At 53.9% G+C, this 18,442-nt stretch overlaps 2 protein-coding genes across 7 annotated transcripts in view; one reads left to right on the top strand and one right to left on the bottom strand.

Annotated features, from left to right (window-relative positions):
- The window catches only part of SEC14L5 (SEC14 like lipid binding 5), a 46,272-nt gene extending 41,073 nt beyond the window's left edge, over positions 1-5,199 (top strand). For all 4 annotated transcript variants that reach the window (XM_045820906.1, XM_045820904.1, XM_045820905.1 and 1 more), the window contains one exon: positions 1,566-5,199. In XM_045820906.1, the coding sequence (XP_045676862.1) occupies positions 1,566-1,671 (106 nt within the window). In that variant the 3' untranslated portion in view covers positions 1,672-5,199. The remainder of the gene's footprint in view (positions 1-1,565) is intronic.
- A 4,144-nt stretch (positions 5,200-9,343) lies between these two features.
- NAGPA (N-acetylglucosamine-1-phosphodiester alpha-N-acetylglucosaminidase) lies at positions 9,344-18,166 on the bottom strand. Of its 3 annotated transcripts, XM_045820922.1 has the most exons (11): positions 18,074-18,166; positions 17,522-17,977; positions 16,481-16,620; positions 15,468-15,576; positions 14,304-14,432; positions 13,618-13,823; positions 13,467-13,514; positions 12,304-12,432; positions 11,957-12,088; positions 11,807-11,870; positions 9,344-10,104 (listed from the first exon to the last, which is right to left on the bottom strand). In XM_045820922.1, the coding sequence occupies exons 1-11, from the start codon at positions 18,145-18,147 to the stop codon at positions 9,897-9,899; spliced, it is 1,695 nt and encodes a 564-aa protein (XP_045676878.1). In that variant the 5' UTR covers positions 18,148-18,166; the 3' UTR covers positions 9,344-9,896. The 3 variants fall into 3 exon arrangements, with proteins under 3 accessions (XP_045676878.1, XP_045676879.1, XP_045676880.1); XM_045820923.1 differs by lacking the exon at positions 13,467-13,514; XM_045820924.1 differs by lacking the exon at positions 11,807-11,870 and having other exon boundaries at positions 9,923-10,104.
- Between the last annotated feature and the right edge of the window lie 276 nt (positions 18,167-18,442).

Below are 18,442 nucleotides of genomic sequence, written 5' to 3'. Positions count from 1 at the left end.
GTGGTAAACTCTGACATTGGTCTTAGCAATATCTTTTTGGATATGTCACCTCCATCAAGAGAAACAGAAGCAAAAAGAAGTAAATGGGACTACATCAAACTAAAAACAATGCTTTAAATTCCTTACTGTGGAGTGGAACTGAGGCTCCAGGAGGGTGTTACATCTGGAGCCACGTCCTGGGCATAGCTCCAGGGATCCTAGGGGCATGAGCGTCCCAGTGTGAGACATACTGGCCAGCGTCTTTTCTCTAAATAGAGTCTCCACGGAGTGGCAGAGGGCTGGTGATTCCCTCTTTGGGAGGTTGCCTATTTTGTCCAGAGCAACTCTGACATGTAGACACAGGTATCTGGGGGCTGTAGCTGTGGGTGGAGGAGGGGGCTGGACACTGTTCACCAGCCTGTCTGGTCAGTGTGGAGGAACCTAGAGGCCCTGCCCCTCATCATCCTCCTGAGAGAACCAGTTCAAGGGCTGTTTTCCTGGGCACCCTCAGTGGACAGGTGTGGGGCTGGGCCCTGCGGGCTCGGGGACCAGACAGACAAGGTCCGCTGTCATGGAGCAGGAGACCACATAATCACACCCGTGTGTCATTATGAGGAGCGATGGCCGCCATGAAGGTATTCCAGCCTGAGGTCCTTATCCGAGGTCCTTATCCGAGGTCCCACAGCCAAGAGGTGCTAGGGCTCCTAACACAGGGTGCTGTCGTAGTGCAGAGCCAGGGGCCTGGCATAGGGGGGCAGGGCTCGTGGGGTGTCTGGGAGGTGATGTTGGAGTTGAGATCTGGGGGTGTGCCCACAAATCATCTGTGGGACTTGTTAGAATACGGCCCCAGTGCGTGTGCTCTAGCAAGCCCCAGAACACCGTGGTGCTGTGCCGTCCCTGGACCACAGTGTCGCCAGGCCCTAGAGCCGCACTGTCCAACCCAATAACCACAGGTAGCACTTTCAACTTAGCTATTATAACTTCATAAAGTTAAAAATTCCGTTTCTCAGTTTCAATAGCCACATTTGGAGTGCCCAGTAGCCCCAAGTGGCCAATGGCTGCTGTGATAGACAGAACAGATATGTGTCCATCATCACAGAAAGTTGTGAATGGTTCTACTATGAAGTTTGTGGTGGGAGTTAACTGGACAAAGTGGGCAGGAGAGAAAGGCTTCTGGCAGGAGGCACAGAGATGAAAATGCTCACGATGGGGGAGGTGTGTGTCGGAGGAGCTGGAAGGAGGTGGAGGGTGAGGCTGGAGTGGGGCTGGTAGCTCTCTAGGCTGCGGGACACCCTCTGGGCCATGCCAGGTCCCCAGTGTAGGGAAGCTTCTGAGTGGTTTGAGGCAGGTTGGGCTCTGCTTGGGGACATGGGGTAGAGGGAAATGGGTGGAGCTTCATTTCTCATCTTGGCCTCACTTGCCTTCCCCTCTGCACTTGCCTTTTGTGCCTGGGGTGTTTACCAGCCTTGTGGAAAGAGCCCTGGGGCCTCATTTGCAGCATCACCAGCTTTTCCACTGATGCATGCCAGCCCCAGGGCTGTGTCTCCACCAGAAGGTAATATTTATGCTATGCCTTTCCTCCCCAGGGGCTCCATGTCCAGCCTGGAATCCTGCACCAGCCATTTCTCCCAGCTCAGTGCTGCTACCTCCTCCTCTGGCCAGTCCCACAGCAGCTCCCTGGTCTCCAGATAGCCAGACTGAGCACTGCGGGGAAGCCCACTCACCTACCATGTCCTCAGGTGTCTACAACCAGAAGCCAGCCTGCTGCATGACCAGAGCCCATGGGGGCTGCTGCCCTGGTCTGGATGCTGCCAAAGCTGGGATGTCTGCCGCTGACAGCAAAGATTCAGCTCGTGGCCTGTGCGTGGTGGGAGCCCCTAAGTCAGAACCGTCTCCTTTGGACTTTGTGTAACAAAAAGCCAAGGAGTTGGTGGACCACCTTCAGATCTGCCTGGTCTGGGAGTTCAGGGGTATCATGAGGCTCAGCCCCCTCCTTTACTTCTGCCTCTGTTTTCCCCAGGATGGCCTCCTTCTCAGGTGCCTTTCCCATTGCCATGAGGCTCCTTCCCTCTTTCCACCCAGCTCAGCTCCAGAAGACAACTTCCTTCTCCCAAAGTTCTTCCAACCTCCCAGAATTGAGTCTAATCAGCCTGCCTGGGTCCCATCCTGGTCCCTGAACCAATCACAGTTGCCCAGGAAATGGAGAACACTGATTGGCTAGCAGGGTCTTAAATCCAATCTGGATTAATTACTGTGTGGGAGGGGGGTGCAATGTTGTCCAGCATGGACCACATGCTTGTCCCTGGAGCCAACCACATGGCCTAAAAAGCACAAGGGGCCTCTGGGAATATTGGGGTCCCCCAGGGAGAAGGAGGAAAGAATACTGGGCAAGCAGAAGTGACAAATGTTCATCGTAGCATCTGATTCCATGCTTTGCTTTATGTCCCAAGATGGGTACTGTGGGCAGTTACAGACTTTGCTTTTTGTGGGAAGCAGCCCACCCTGGACTTGAAATCCACTTTCCTAGAGCTCAGCTGGAAAGGCCTAACCCTGACCATCCTCAACTTGAAGAGGTGGGAAGGGGCCGGGTTTCTGCCGAGTTTCAGGCAGTGATGAAGTGGATCCAGCTGTTTTTACACTCCTCTGGGGCTCCCTTTCTGTCCTGGGTGCTCTTTAATTATGACTTTTTTAGTTGTAAGAGATCCACATAAAAAGCGTCCAGGAGGGCTTGCTTCACACCTAGCTGGACCCAGGGTCTCAACCTGCCATCAGGACCCCCTGTGGGGTGGAGGCTACAACTTTGGTGAGTCTACCCTGGGTTACGTGTGACCTCTGGAAGCAGCTCCAGTATTGGCAACCTTTCCCTGATTTCCTGCGTGGGAGAGTCTTGTGTGTCCTTGGGGCCTGAGGATATTTCTCTTTTCCTTTCCTGGGCCTCCCAAAAAGACAACAGGTCAGAGGTCACTAAGTGGCAGCCTGCTGCCTGATCTGGCCTGCCTTTAGTGTTTTTATTTTTTGCCTATAGAGCGATTTAAAAATTGGGGCATTTCATTCGGAAATCAAGATTGCTGGCTTCCCTTGGGCATTTGGGAGTGTTGGCAAAATAGGCCACTATTGTCATAGAAAGGCAACAAACATAGTTTTACCCTGGATGGGGCCATGCCAGGCCCCGCCACTCTCTACAGACCCGCCCCTAGCCCACACCACTCACTTGCCTTGTCTGCCTGGGACAGACCTCACTGAAATGGCTTAGCAGGCAGCCTGGGCTCCAGTCTGGGGCCTAGAGGACCAGCAATGCTTTTATCTTGTAACATTGCTTACAGTTGGAGGTGGTCTCTGGCCAACATCCAGAGTCACGGGGCCTTGCCCAGTAGGTATATTTATAATCCTGGGGATCCTTGCTTCCCTGCAGGCTTGGCATGATGGGGCAGGAAGAGCAAGGTTACTTCCACACCAACCTCAACCCCAAACCTGGAGCTGAGGGGAAGGAGACATCCTTCTTCCTGCACAAGGGAGCCTTGTCCACCTCTGTAGTTTTCTACTTGCTTCTCAGGTATAGGAACAAAATCCAGAACTGCATTCTGCATCAAGGTGTGTGTGTGCACATGTGAGAGAGAGAGAGGGAAGGAGATTGGAGACGTTCTCAAAAGGAATTGCTCTCATATGACCAGCCATTTATCACTGAGAGCAATTTGCAATACTGTCAACTATCTTTCGGCGAATTTCTAGCTTGCCTTTAAAAACTGTGTGTTATCCTAGAAGCATTTTGGGGTAAGCTGCCCTAGCACTCCCTACACATTTACTGTCTAAGACTAGTACCCAGTGAAGGAGGGAGAAGCCTTTCCTTGACTTGGGGTTAGAAGTGGCTTCTGACAACTGGAATCTGGGTCTGCCGATCCCAGAGACAAGGGCCTGCCATCAGCAGTCCAGCTTTTACAGGAGGAACAAGGGGCCTCGGGCCCAGTCAGACCTCCCCTTCAGAGCTCCCCTGCTCTCTCAGCTTCACCCAGGTCCCTTGGCTCCACATCTCTTTGCACACCAGCCTCATCCTCTCCTCTATCTGATGGGAAGGGCTAGGAGCAACCCCTGGTCTACAACCACATGGCTTGCCATCACTAAAGCTGAGAGAGGTGCTCTTTCCATTTCATATTCTATAGACAGCTTGGAATGGCCCTGCACGAGTTACATGCTCACTCCTGTGGATGTACTGGCTAAGAGGGTGGAGGTTCTGTGATTGACATTCCCTCCAGGCGTGACAGTGGGGTGGGGGAGGACCAGTCACCAAGGACAAGGGGAGCTGGGCCAGAGAAGCAGCAGATGGCCATGGTGGTGTCTACCATGGTTCTCCTGAGCTGCAGGTCTCTAGGGCCCATGCTGGAACGTATCAACCAATATGCCTTCTTACCTTTGAGAGGCTAGGAATTAAAAATCCGAGGAAGGGCTGCTAAGCTCTTGACATCTAAATTTCCCTGGACCCCAGGGATGGAAGCTCCTTGGCTTGGCTTTTTTCTCTAGCTTGTTCATTAACGTGTTGTGACTATAACAGAAACAACCCACTCTCAACAGGACCTGCCCAGGCCCTGGGTTTAGGAACCTGGGTCTTACAATGTAGACAGGGTGGGGTCCAAACCTAGCTGTGCAACCTCTTTGTGCCTCTGTTCCCTCATCTTTGAAATGGGGACCGCAGTGCCTACCTCACTCATTGGGTCGGAGTGGGGTGAAGTGAGGAGTGGCTGTGCGCCCACAGCCCAGCACCCAGCTCCTAGAAGAGTCAGCGGTTATTCCGGTTATTTACTGCTTCTCATCCAAAGGCTGCAGACTCCTTCCTGAGGATGCCTGTCACTGTTTCTCATGGGACAGAAGGCTCTGTGCTGGGTGCATCCTGAGAAAAGTAGGTGTCAAGATATTATTCCCCTCTGACTTTCCCTTTCAGAAACTGCTTGTGTTTTCTGGCAAATCCACTCACCTGGGACAGCACGGTTTGGAGCGGTGTCCCTCTCACCCAGCTAGAATGTTCTCTCCACAGGCTGAAATAAGGGGAGTGTGAGACTTTTTTCCTACCCTGTGCTCCCTGGGATTTCTACCCTGTAACATGAATCGTTCAATGAGAACAGTGTAATTCTTTCCCACACTCAGTCTGTTTCAGCCAGTAAAACGTGGGGTTTCCTACTGCCCTGATCATGTGCTCCCACCAGAAGCATTAAATGTTTTATAGTTGGACATACCTCTACTGTCTCCTTCCTAAAACCCTGTAAATTCCACTTGGCTTGTTCAAGAATTACAGAGCTTCTGTTTCTAAGACTCTAGAACCTTCTCAACAGGGATTATATCATCCTCAGGGGTTGCAAATTGGTCCTTGGGGGAAGAGGGTAAACTTTTAATATATAAAGCACAGATGTATTAGTCCTAGGAATGCCATAACAAACTACCTCAAACTAGGTGGCTTAAAAACAAGAGAAATTGATTCTCTTCCCGCTCTAGATGCCAGAAGTCTGAAATCGAAGTGCCAGCGGGCTCTAGGAGAGGGCCCTGCCTGCCCCTTCCGGCTCCTGGTCACTCCTGTTGTTCCTTGGCTGGTGGGCACATCACTCCTATCTCCGCCTCTGTCTTCCCATGGCCCTCTCCCCTGTGTCTCCTCTTCCTGGTAGGACACCAGTCATTGAATGTAAGGCCCCCCTAACCCAGTATAATTTCATCTTGAGATCCCTAACTAATTACATGCACAAAGATCCTATTTCCAAATAAGGCCACATTGGGAAGTTCTGGGTGGACGTGGGTTGGGGGGCACACTGTCCAACCCACTGCATGTGCATGTAGCACGTGAGCAGATGGATGTGCTGTTTATTCATAGTGTCAAATGCAGATCCCTGGAGCCCACTCACCCACTGCTGCTGACTTGGAGTCTTGGGGTTAGGTTCCTGGATTCTACTTGCCAGGTGTCCAGGTGAAGGTGAGGGCCCTGCTGCCCCTCTTCCTGGGCCCCACTGCCCTGTCCCCTGGGGTTTTACCCAAGTCCCAGCATTGCATCTGAGAATGGCCACAGTCCTGATATCAGGAGGGATTCCACTGTTTTGAAGCAGGAGGCCAAGGACTGTCACTGGGGAAGCAGAGAAGAGGGGGTTCCTTTGCATGACAGCATTAGGGCCACCTGTCTACACCAGCTTCTGTTACCCAGCCCTGCCCAACACCTCTGAGGGACAGGATGCGGCTCTTGCCTGCCCCAGTAGGCTGTTCGCTCTTCACTGTGACCTTCCCAAGGATTTCTCTGGGACTGTGTGTGAGGACTCTCAGAGGAACAGACAGCTGGCTCATGGTGTGCCAGGTGTTGAGAAAGAGAGCTCCCTGATGCAGGTGAGTTGGCATTGCTGACGTCTGTCTCCACAGAATCACTGCCCCAGAGCCTCTTGTGATTTGGGTCTGGAGAGGACAGAATGTGCCAGGGCTCCCTGCGGCCCAGGGACTGCCTCTGGGACCAATTCTCCTCCAAGGCGAGGGCTTGCGTCCAAGGCAGACCTCTGGGGCCTCTGTGGAGGGGGATCTCGGGCACTGGTGTAGGAGTTTGGGCAGGGCCTGGAAGGAGCTGGAAAGAGCCAGGAGGAAAGGCGCTGGGCAGCTCTCAGGGATGTCAAAGGCGACTGTGGCTTTCAAACCTCTCCCCAGCCCCCTCCCCCTCCCCTCCCTTCAGTGCCTTCCCAACACAAAGCACTTCTGAGGAATGTGGGCCCTTAGAAAGCACAATTTGAAACCTCTGACTTAAGAGTTTTCTGCAGCCAAGTTTTCTGAGAGACAGACCCCTTTGAGAACCTGTTGAAAGCTGTGGCATCATGCTTGAATTGTTTCCATTGCCCGCCCATTGGCTCCAGAATTGGAACTTTTTTCTGGTGTCTTCCTTGATGCTAATGTTTTGTAAAGAGAATGCTAACAGCTGAGATATACGCCACCATAGTAACTGCCCAGCACACTGCACTCTCAGGTTCCCAGTCACCCGTCAGTCACTACCTTTGGGGTCTGCACTCCATCCTGGCCACGAGGTGGGGAGGGTGTCCTAGCTTTGCCGTAATTAGATCATGTTCCTCCCCAGCCCGCAGCCCTGAAGCTTCACGACTTTAGCCCTTGTAGGTTTGTGTCACATGTGCCCCCCCCCCCCCCCACCAAAGGTAGGTATTGGAATCTTGGACACTTTTTTGCCTCCAGGTCCATGTCCCATCTAAGCCCTGCAAATGCCCAAGTCCAAAATGTGCCTCTTCTGGAATGGCACATTAGGAGTGTCAGACTCTTTGGGTTGCCAGAGACCCCAAAACCTTCTACAATCTGCCTCAAGCAAACCTGGGCATTCACTGGTCCACGTAATTGGAAACTCCAAGAATGACACTGGCTTCAGGAATAGCTGAATCTAGGGGCTCAAATGATGGCCCCTTTCTTTCTTGGTTCAATTCTCCACGTTGGCTTCACTTTCCTCCTCCATGGGCCCACACCCTGGAAGCTGGATAACCCTGGTGGGGTTTCTTTCCCCCGGTTCCAGAAGTTCCAGGGTGGGCTGTGACTAGCCAACTGGGACATATGCCTATCTTCAAACCATTTGCTGATGCCACCTGGACTTGCAGGGAGGGCATGGTGCCAGCCAAACCACAAGGGTGGAGAATGGGGCAGAGGTAGTGTCCAAAGCAACTCGATGGAGGCTTGTGGTTATGGCTCTTGATGTCCTGCCCACCTACCCTGGACAGTCTTATTACCACAAAGGGCATCTGCATGCAAAAAACTTCAATTTTTTTTGAGGTGGTGGATATTATTTTTTATTTTTTTTTTAACATTAAGAAACTTCAATTTTCTCTTCAATGGCTGCCTCGAATATACTGGGCTCCTGTGTAGAGCAGGCTGAAGTGCCAGGGAGTTAACCTCCAGGAGCAGCCCTCTACCCATGAGTGTTGGCGGATGAACACGCCAGCTTCCCCAGTCCCTCGCCTGTGGGTGGCGCAGGTGTCCTCCACTCTCCCAGAGGCTCCAGTGGGGTGAGCCTGGCTGCCCACAGTGGGAAGCTGCTCACTCATGGACCATGTACAGGCTGCCTTGCCTTCTCCCCTCACTACCCTGTCTCCCATCCAGGGATTCTTGGGCTCACCTTGCAAATACATTACTTGCCCTCACATCCTTGTCTCAAGTTCTGCTGCTGGGAGGACCTGGCCTCAGATGGGGCAGATACTAAGAGAGGGACTGGATAGCAGCAAAGATAATAGATAACCCTATGACACAAGGGAGGTGAATGTGTCCCCGTTGCTGGGGCAGGGACCCCTCTGGCACGCCACCAGCCCTCCTCAGATGCTTCCCTGAAGCTGAAATCCAGCAGGCCCGCGCAGAGAGCTGCAGAGCTGCAACTTTCCACTTAAACCAGCACAGCCAAGGACGGGTAGGGAGGCCCTCTGCAGAGGCTGGAGCTTGCAGGACAACTTTCCACAGCCTGTTGCCTCAGAGCCTCTGGGGTGCTCCGTGTACATTCCTGGACCCCTCTGCTCCTGACACTGATTCAGTGGGTCTGGGATGGGGTCCAGAAGCCTGCAGTCCTAGAACATTCCTGGGGAATACATGCTGCCCTGCAGCCAGGCTCGGGAACTGTGCCTTAGGAACATGCGGTGATCCTAAGGTGCCTGGGAACTTGCTTGAGCTCTTGCCACTATGTCCTACCCTTCAATATCAAATCAGACAGAGGCTGCTTGGTGCACTGAAAGAAAGCAAAATACAAAATGAACCTTCCAGGTGGAGCTGAAATGCAAGCTGCTATGCAGTGTGATGCTTATTCAGGGGGCAGCTGCCAGGCACTTCCCAAAGACCCTTCACAGCCACAAGTTACAAACTCTGATACTCACGAGGCTGGGAGGTAACAGGTGAGGGGAGCCAGCTGCTGGGGCTGCAATGAGCTGGAGGGCCAGTCCGGGGGCTGTAGATTCTTGGCTCTGGCAAGCCGTTACTTTGGGAGGGCACCAGCTGGGGTCACTAGCTCTCTCTCTCTTTAAAGAGAAACCAGAAACCTGGAGTTGTTCATCTCTTTTAAACACTGGTAACTAATTTAAGTTCTTTTAAAATGCAGTGTGCACTAAATCTTTTCTATTCAAAGTGTGGTTGGGGTAGCCTTGGTACCACCTGGGAGCTTCTTAAACTCTCCACACACAGCCAGAATCTGCATTTTAATAAGATCTTCAGATGACTCATGTACCCATTAAAGTGAGAAGCCCTGAGTTAAACAGAATACATCAAGGAGCTGGAGGAGCTCTGGGCTGCCTGTCTGTGACTCCTGACTCAGGTAATGCAGCCTCACCTGTTATGACCCAGGAGTGACCTGAGGTCCAGAATTCAGCCACTGCCTAAGGGCTCCTTTAATTATATCAATTTATTCAAGTATAAAAACCTTCTCTGTGGTAGGATGACAAAATAAAAAGCCTGTAAACATGATTTCATCCCCCATCCCTTCTAAGGAGCTTCCTGTGATAGGAAATAGAATTCTAGTTGGCAAACATGGTGATGTGCCACCGTCCCTTTAGTCCACCCCAGTCCAGCGGGGCTGGCTGGAGCCTGCCACTTGGTCATGATGTGCTAAGTTCCATTCACTAGTGGCTCCTGCCCCAGGAGACTGGAGGCTCTTTGGCAGAAGCCCCTGGGGGGCCGGCCTCATAGCAGCAGACACAGGCAGGCGGGAAGGAGTCTCTCTCCGAGGAACATTGTATTGCTCAGGTTGCTTGTGCCATGGCAGACATCCGGGGGAGGGCCGAGGGCCAGGTAAGGGCTGAGGCACAGGTGCTGTCAGAAGCTTGGCTTGGCACTGGAGCTGAGATCACCCACAGTCAGTGGCCTTGGACTTTCCCCTGCAGAAGTCAGATCGCTTAAAATGAGCCTCCAAAACAGGCCAGGAGGGGCAGCTGGAGGTGTCAGTCCTTGAAAGAGCTGCAGGCGTCACCCTGCTGCTCCTTCTCGGCCAAGAGCTCCCCGTTCATTTCCTGCAGCGGGTGGTAGACATAGGACCCATCCAGGTGTCGGCTTCGCTCTGCTCTGGCGCTGAGGAGCAAGGACACGTTCACCACCATGCTGATCAGCAGAAGGAAAACCAGGACCAGAGTAAGGGCCAGCCAGGTGGTCCTGCGGGCAGGAGAGAAATCCCAGATTCAGGGCTGCGCAGTGTTGGGGGGTCATTCCTCCCTCTCACTTTGCTCTTCTACCCAGAACAGGGGCACAGGGTCGGGGCCTCCCAAGACCCCACAGTGACTGTCCAGGAGCAAAATAAGCCTTTTTGTGGGGCTGAGGCACAACTCCAGACACGTGTTTGGGGAGCAGTGGGAACAGCTGATGTGTGGGATGCAGCCAGTGCTGCTGTATCCCCTGATATTGCCAGAGAAATCACTAAAATAAAAGGGTTTTATGTAAATATTACTGATTTTCAGATGTTGTTAATAAAGCTTTTAAAAATGTTAAATTGTGCCCTGGCTGGTGTGGCTCAGTGGATTGAGCACAAGCCTGTGAACCAAAGGGTCACTGATTCAAATCCCAGTTGGGGCACATGCCTGGGTTGCAGGCCAGGTCCCCAGTAGGAGGTGCACGAGAGGCAACCACACATTGATGTTTCTCTCCCTCTCTGTCTCTCTCCTTCCCCTCCTCTCTAAAAATAAATAAATAAAATCTTGTTCAAAACAGATGTTAAATTGTGAAGACCAAGTCAAATGACCTAATCCAGCCCTGGGATTAGTCCTGTGCTCACAGGACGCTGACCGCAGACAGACTGGACTCTGTTCCAGGGCCCTCAGGGCAGACCGAGCAGGGAGAAGCGACATCCCTTTCTCCACAGCAGGAAGTGGCAGGGCACAGAGCAGTGTCTTTCAGTGACCCTTCCTCCTCCCTATGAATGTTTGGCTGAAGTCCTCAAGGCAGAAGAGAACACTGGCAGATTGCTGGTGCGGGGCCTGCAGCCACACCCACCAGCCCCCATGGCTCCTTTCCCTTGCCGGTGGCTGCTAATGGATTCCAGGTCGGGTGGGGGGGGGGGGGGGGAGGTCCCCAAAGTCTGACACCTGAGAAGCCTGAGCTTAAGGCCAGGGGCTGAGGCACCTGCCCCTGCTCTGGTGCATTCTGAAAGCACATTTTCCGTTTTCTCCAGGCCTCACCCTACCAGACTCACTGGGTCAGCCTCCCCAGGAGGGACCTGGCACCTGGTCCCAGGTGCTGCCTCTGGAACAATACTGGGGAACTCTTCATTCATACCCACACCCGGTTCCCACCTCCGGAGGGGGCTGGGTGAAGCAGGTCAGGCCAGGCACCCAGGCCTGGGCTATGGGAGGTGAGAACCACAAGAAGCAAGGTCCTCAAAGCAGGTCCCGGGACCGTGAATGCCAGCATCACCTGGAGTGCAGGTGCCAGGCTGCTCCCCAGACCTCCTGAGGTGGAAACTCCAGGGATGGGGCCCAGCACTCTTTCAATACACCATCCTCCTCAAGGTCAGGTTTGAAAATAAAGCCTCAACACAAGGCCTGAGGGTACACAGGTGCCTGAAAAATAATGCTCGTTCCTTGGGGCTCAGTGCTTTTGCACTGGGAGCTGAGAACAAGCTGTGAGTGTCATGACCAAGGACAGTAAGCCCATGCCCAGCTCCCTCGACTCCCATGGGGGCGGTGACCAGGGTCCTTCTCACCACATCCCATTGAGCATTGGCTGTGACTCTCCCTGTGCTCATGTCAGAGAAATGTCACCTAGGTGCCCAGCTGCCACCTGTTAGTCTTGCCCAGTCCCTTGAAGGTAGAGGGAGGGGGTCTCCTGCCACCTCTGCCCCAGGTCCCACTAAAGCACCTACCCAGTGAGAAGGGAGAATTCTCTTGTCTGCAGGGGGACCTCGGATGGCTGGAGACACTGCTTCACTGTAAGACACCAGGGTGAGGCTGAGGGTCTGGGAGGGTCCTAGTCTGCCTTCTCCTGTCCCCAGGGGCCCTGGGAGGGGCCATACCTCGGGAGAGAATGCTGCTCAGGGTGGGTGTCTGGGTGAGGTTGCAGTTGCCGGTCTGGGGGTTGCAGGGACACTGGTGCTCACACTCACAAGGCTTCTGGCAGCCTGGCCCGTGCCAGCCAAGGGGACACTCTGCAGTGAGGAGACAGGGACGTAGAGGTGGAGGCACCCCTGGCAGAGCCTCTCTCTGCACTGACAGGGTAGGCCCAAGGTGTGTACAGAACTGGGCTAAAGGAGAGGTGCACCCACCTACATACATCCTCCCGCAGGCCAGCCCCTGGAGGTGCCCTGGGTGGTGCTCCCTCCTGGCTGACTCAGTGAGCCAGGAAGGAGCACCGTCTACTTACCCTGTACACAGCTGTCACCAGTGAAGCCAGGGGGACAGGTGCAGGTCCCCTGAGCTGGGTCACAGGTAGCTCCATTCTGGCACTGGCATTTCTTGGCACAGTCCTCCCCGAAGGAGCCATTGCTGCAAGCTGGGATGGGGGAAGGAAGGTCTTTGCAAAATCTGGCCCCGTCGCTCCCAGGCTGGGGCTGACAGGGTTGCAAATGGACCTCAGTCACGCTGAGTGGCCTTTAGGCTCACATATTCTCCCAACGGTTACTGGGAATGTGCCAGGCCCCGAGACTGTGCACTCATGGAGCTTCCAGTCGAGGAGGGCAGGGGGCCAGCAAGTTAGAAAGCAAATATCAAAGTACAAACGAGGACAAGTACTGCTGGGATGTGACCTCTTGGCAGCAGCAAATCACTGAGGGGTGGGGTGTGGGCGGCGGCCTCCAAGGACCTGGACGGACATCAGGCCGAGGCTTAGAGACGAGCAGCAGAGTGGGTACAGTGAGCAGGGAGGGGCTGGAGCACCCAGGGCCTGGCAGGTCACACTGAACAGCATGAGTTTCTCACCAGGTGTGAAAGAAGGCCGCTGAAGGGTTTAAGCTGTGTATGGTTGTAGTGGGCCGAATTGTACCCTGCCCCCGCAAAATATGTCCTAATTCCTAGAACCTGTAAATGGGAACTTATTTGGAAATAGGGTCTTTACAGATACACTTAAGTGAAAGATCTTGAGATGAGGTTTTAGATTTCGGGTAAGCCCTAATCCAGTGACCAGGGGTCCTTGGTAAGATAACGGAGGGAGAATGAACACACAGGAAGGCCGTGTGAAGACGGAGGCAGAGACTGGAGTGCTGTGGCCACAAGCCAAAGGAATGCTGGAAGCCAAGAGCTGGAAGAGGTAGGAAGGGTCCTGCCCTAGACCTTTCAGGGAGAGCACGACTCTGACGACACCCTGAGTGTCAGAGGACACACTTTTTTGTTGTAAGTTGTCTTATTTGTAGAATTTGTTGCAGCAGCCTCAGGACACTAATGCAGTGATTTACAAGTGAGGCAAGCGTGAGAGACACGAGGCAAGCAACGTGCAGACCAAGAGGCAAAGATGAAGGCAGCTGCCACAATTACCGTACCCTCTCCCCGTGTGCATGGGGGCTGGGGAGGGGCTGGCCTGGTGGCTTTTACCTTCACTGCAGTTGGACCCTGTCCATCCAGCTTCGCAGCGGCAGCCGGCTGCCAAGACAAGACCGAGAAGGTCAGGTGAGGGCCCAGGCAGAGATGGGCAGGAAGAGCTGGGAGCCTCGCTTACAGCTGCCTCCCCGGAGCCCCCACTCACTCTCTGTGCACAGCCCATGCTGGCTGCAGTTGGAGGGGCCACAGTCCAGCTTGTCGCAGGCGGCGCCCGACCAGAAGTGCCCCGTGCACTGGCAGCGCCCCTCCACACAGGTCCCGTGGCTGTTGCAGTCAGGTGGCTGGCAGTGGGGCTTGTGCACACACACCACAGTGGACACACTTCGAGGACAGCGCCACATGTTGTCCTGGCTGCAAGGGCACACAGTGTTTGAAGAAAGGCCGCAGTGCCGGCCATCCCCAGCCAGCCCCTCCAACCTCCTACTGCAGCCCACGAGAGCTGCCTTTCCCCACTGTCCCATCTCCAAACTTTTGTAGGTTCTTCATAACCCCCATAGTCCCTCTCACCCCAGGGCCTTTGCACGTGCTGCTTTCTCTGCCCAGAAGGCTCTCCCACCCCATCTGCCTACCCACCCCCTCTTCTTTCAGATCTCAGCTTATGTGTCATTATCCTCAGAAAGTTTTTTCCTGACTAATCAATCCCCTTTCACCAGCTTAGGCAGTACTGGTACACTATGTATACTTCCTATAAGCAGTGGGAGGCAGGGATCCTGGCTCTTCCTGCTCACTGCTGAATCCCACGGCCTGGCACATAGCAGGTACTCAGTATTTGCTGAATGAGACAGTCCAGAACAGGCCTGGATCTCAAAAAGGAGACTCGGGTGTGTTTACCAGTGATCTGACGGGTAACTGGCCAAGGTCCCATTGAGCACGAAGGTAGCAGAGCCCCCTCCATCCAGGTTGATGGCGTTGACCACGTCCTGTTTCAGCAGGAACTCTGCCATCTCCCACAGGTTGATGCTGCAGCACAAGAGTGGCACTGTTGACAGACCCCACCACCACTTCTGGTGGAATTCTTCATACTTTCCATGGTAGATGGTATCGTGGTGGCAGGAAAATTTCTAAACGGCCTCCCAAAGATGCCCCACCTGAGTCCCCAGAAGCTGTGAATATGAGAGAGACCACACCCATGGTGATGGTGCGCTACATGGCACAGCTGTCCACAAATGGGGACACTGTCCTGGGTTACCTGGGCGGGCCTGGTGGAATCACAAGAGCCCTTTCAGAGAACTTTCTCTGGCCAGTGGTGGAAGAGGGGGTGAGAGAGACTGGAAATCCGAGGGGATCAGAGGGATCTGACACATCTGCTGGCTTGGAGGTGGGGAGGGTCACACATGAGGAGGCATGTGGGTGGCTGCAGGAGCCGAGGCCCTGGCTGGCAGCCAACAAGGACACAAAGACCTCAGTCCTATAACTGCAAGGAACTGCATTCTGCCAACAACGTAAATGAGCTGAGAAGAGGGGTTTCCCCCGGCCCCCAAGAAGCTCCAGATAAGTGCCCTGCCTGGCCAACGGCTTGACCGTGTTGTGGAATGCCCTGAACAGAGCCCAGTGAGTCCTCTGCACTCCTGACCTACAGAACTATGATGTAACAAGTGGGTGCTCATTAGTTATACAGAAATAGCACAATACGCTCTTTACAGAGCAGGAAACTGGGGCTCAGAGGGGCTGAGTGACTTGTCTATGGCCACAGAGCTGGCAGATAGCCAAGCTGGGACTGGCATCGAGGTCTTCTCCCTGCTAACTCTGTGATCACTTCCTTTCACTCCAACTGAGGCTCAGGAGGGAGGATGCCTGAACTGGGGGGAATGAGAAGAAGCGTGAGGGGGATGATGAATTCTTGAAAGTGGTACAGACTATGGGAATGCAGGGGACGGATGGGTATGAACACCCCCAGGGAACAACTGGAGGCCAGAGGCGAGCCATTGGTGTGGGTCCAAGTTCCTCAAAGCAGCACTCAGCCCAGACCCAGAGGCTCTGGTTCCTGGCACTCACCCCCGCTGTTCCGTTTGCCCATCTGCATGAAAGAGCACCAGCTGCCCCTTCCGGTCATGGCCCACAGCCGTCCTGGCTGATATCACATTCACAAATTTGCTGAAGGAACCTGGAAGAGAAGCAGCTGGGCTGATCACCGGCCCACGGGGGGCCCTCTGGCTCTCACTACTACCTCCCGCCAGTCCAATGTTACCTCCCAGTCCATGCCATCTGGCGTTTCGCTGCCTCCCCACTGCCCCCCCACTGCCCCATCCCCCGTCAGCCTCACAGGGGAGCCAGAGGGCTCTTTTTAAAGTGTAAATCAAGTGATGTCAGCCTCCAGGGGAAAGTACTCTTATGGCTTCCACTGTTCTTAGAGAAATATCCAAACACCTTTCCAAGGCCCAGCGTGAGAATCCTGGTCTGCTCTTCTACCTCATCACCCTACAGCCACTTTCTGTTCCTTCTGGCTGGACTGTACTTCTTCTCAGCTATTCTCAGGGATTGCTCCTTCTGATCTAAGTCACCTCCCCCATGAGGCCATCCCTGACTGCTCATTCTAAAATAGGGCAATTCCACATTAGGGCCATGGTGTCCCTCCCCTCCCCCAGCATTCCACATGTCAGTGGTTTTCAAACTTGAGTGTCCATTAAAATCACCCGGGGGGCTTGTTAAAACATAAAGGTGTGGGCCTCACCCTCAGGGATTCTGATCCTGTAGGTTTGAGGTAGGTCTGAAGCTCTCCATTTATAATAAGCTCCTGGGTAGCACAGATATTGCTGGTCCACGAACATTTTAGCAGCACCTCTCTATTCCCTTTGCCTGTAACCCCTTTCCCACAACGTCATTTTTCTTTCTTAGCATTTACCACTTCTTTTTAGCAAATTATATATATATTTTTTTGTATATTGAGCAGGCACCTTATCTGTCTTAATCCCTGATCCCTAATACCTAGAAAAGTACTTATTGAAAGGCTTCCCCCACAGCCCCACTGCTCCTTGCTCTCAGGAGTGCTGATGCCACCCCAACTCCACCTGTCTCCTGTGTCTCTTCGCACTCAGCCGCCTGGCTCTCATTGATGTAGATGCTTCCATTTCGAATCAGCCACACGACCCCACTCAGCAGTTGCACAAATGGATTCTCAGTGTTCAGCACCTCCTCTTCAGACAGATACCTGGACACAGGGAAGGTGTGAGATTCACTTACTAGCAGGGGCAGCTGTGGGTGGTGGGGTTCCTTCCCCACCCCACCCCCAACAGCTTGGCTGCCCCAGGAACCTGCCTGGTCCTGATCCCAAAAGTAGCCTTATAATCAGTCTACACAGTCTAGGCTACATATCATTCAACAGGAACCTTCAATTTCCCAGGCCGTCATCCTGGCCAAACTTCCATCTGATGTCTGTACAGCTCTTAACTGGCTTCCTTGCTTCCACTATGGCCTTCCAGCCTAGTCTCCAGCCAGGGTAAGAGCAAGCTTTCAAATAACAAAAGTCAGTCCTATCATCCATCCTCTGATACTCAGCCCTTCCTTCAGTCCTTCATACACACCAAGCTCCTGTGCACCTCTGAGTCTTTGCATTTGCTGTTCCTTCTGACTGCGATGTTCTTCCTCCAGTTCTGACCCTGGCTGACTTGTGATTAATCTTCAGGCTTCTCAACTCAGAGGTCACCTTCTCAAACAAGCTTTTCCTGATCACCCTCTCTAAAATCAACACTGTATTTACAATTGGTTCACCATGTTCATTGCTTCACTGCACATATACAATCTGAATTCATCTACATTATCGCATTGGCTTTTGTTTATCTTTCCTAGCAATGGGAGAGGTCCGTGAAAGCAAAGGCTGTTTGTGCCTGCTCACTGCTATACATATCTTCAGTATACAGCACATTCTGTGACACAAAGCAAGGCCTCAAGGGTGACAAATGAACCCTGCAAGTTGGTTATCACTACCCTCATTCTGCAGATGAGGAAAAGGAGGCTCAGCTTGGCTAGGTGGGTTGAATATGGCAGTACTGACACAACCCAAATCTCAGGACATCTGTCCACAACAGTCGCGGGGCTCCCTGCTTCCTCACCCGGTGACCAGGGTCCCGTCGCGGCGAATCCCGAACTGCGCGTTCTTTAGCCCCCCGGCGCTGCTCACCCGCCGCCCGTCGCTCACCACGTTCCCCAGGCACTCTCCGGTGTCCATGCGGAAGAAGCCGCCGTTCTGGGCGACACTGCAGCCGGCCTCCCGCACAGTCTCTTCCACAGTGGCGCGGCGCCTCGACGCGCAGCCGCCCAGCCCACCGGGCTCCAGCACCGAGAAGGTGCGCAGGGGCTCCGCGGCCCGCGTCAAGTGGCCAGTCACGGCGCGGCCCGCGAAATGCGAAACGAAAGTGCGCACCGAAGGGCCGCGGGCGCCGGGGCTCGCCGGGGAAGGCTGCCAGCTCTCGTGCTCGCGGCTGCCGACAGGCACCCTGGCGCAGTCCCGGGCGGAGCGCGCGCGCAGGGAGGGGTAGGGCAGCAGCAGGTCGTCGTCCAGGGAGGCCCTGTGGGGTAGGGCGGCCGAACTTAAAGGGCTGCGGCTGGGCAGAGGATCCCCCGAACCTGGCTCTCCCCCAACCACCCTCGAGAGCTGTACTCACCCCCAACTGAAGCCGTCAGACACCTTCCAGAGAAGCATAAGTAAGAGAAGCCGGCCACCCACGGAGGCCGCCATGTTGAATTCGGGCCTCTGGTCACATGGGCTCGACCCACGTTACTCCGGACCTCTGGTGGAGGCTGTCAGAATTGGTATCTTTCTTCGGATAAGGGTGTCGTGGGATCTCGTCCTTTTTGGGGAGGGTGTGTGGCGCTGGGGTGGCGGCGGGAACTTTTAAAGTTGATGTAATTTCAACCCTACAGAAGTCGCAAGAGCAGTATAAAGAACTCCAGTATAGGGGAAAAATTGGGGCAAGTGTAATAGAATAACAACTAGAATTCCGGTATACCTTTTACTTATCTTTGTCAATTGT

Source organism: Phyllostomus hastatus, unplaced genomic scaffold (genome assembly GCF_019186645.2).
Source record: "Phyllostomus hastatus isolate PE091 unplaced genomic scaffold, TTU_PhHast_1.1 phas_scaffold_442, whole genome shotgun sequence".
NCBI lineage: Eukaryota > Metazoa > Chordata > Mammalia > Chiroptera > Phyllostomidae > Phyllostomus > Phyllostomus hastatus.
The sequence above is the reverse complement of the archived record's forward strand: the minus strand, read 5'-3'. Positions and strand labels throughout refer to the sequence as shown.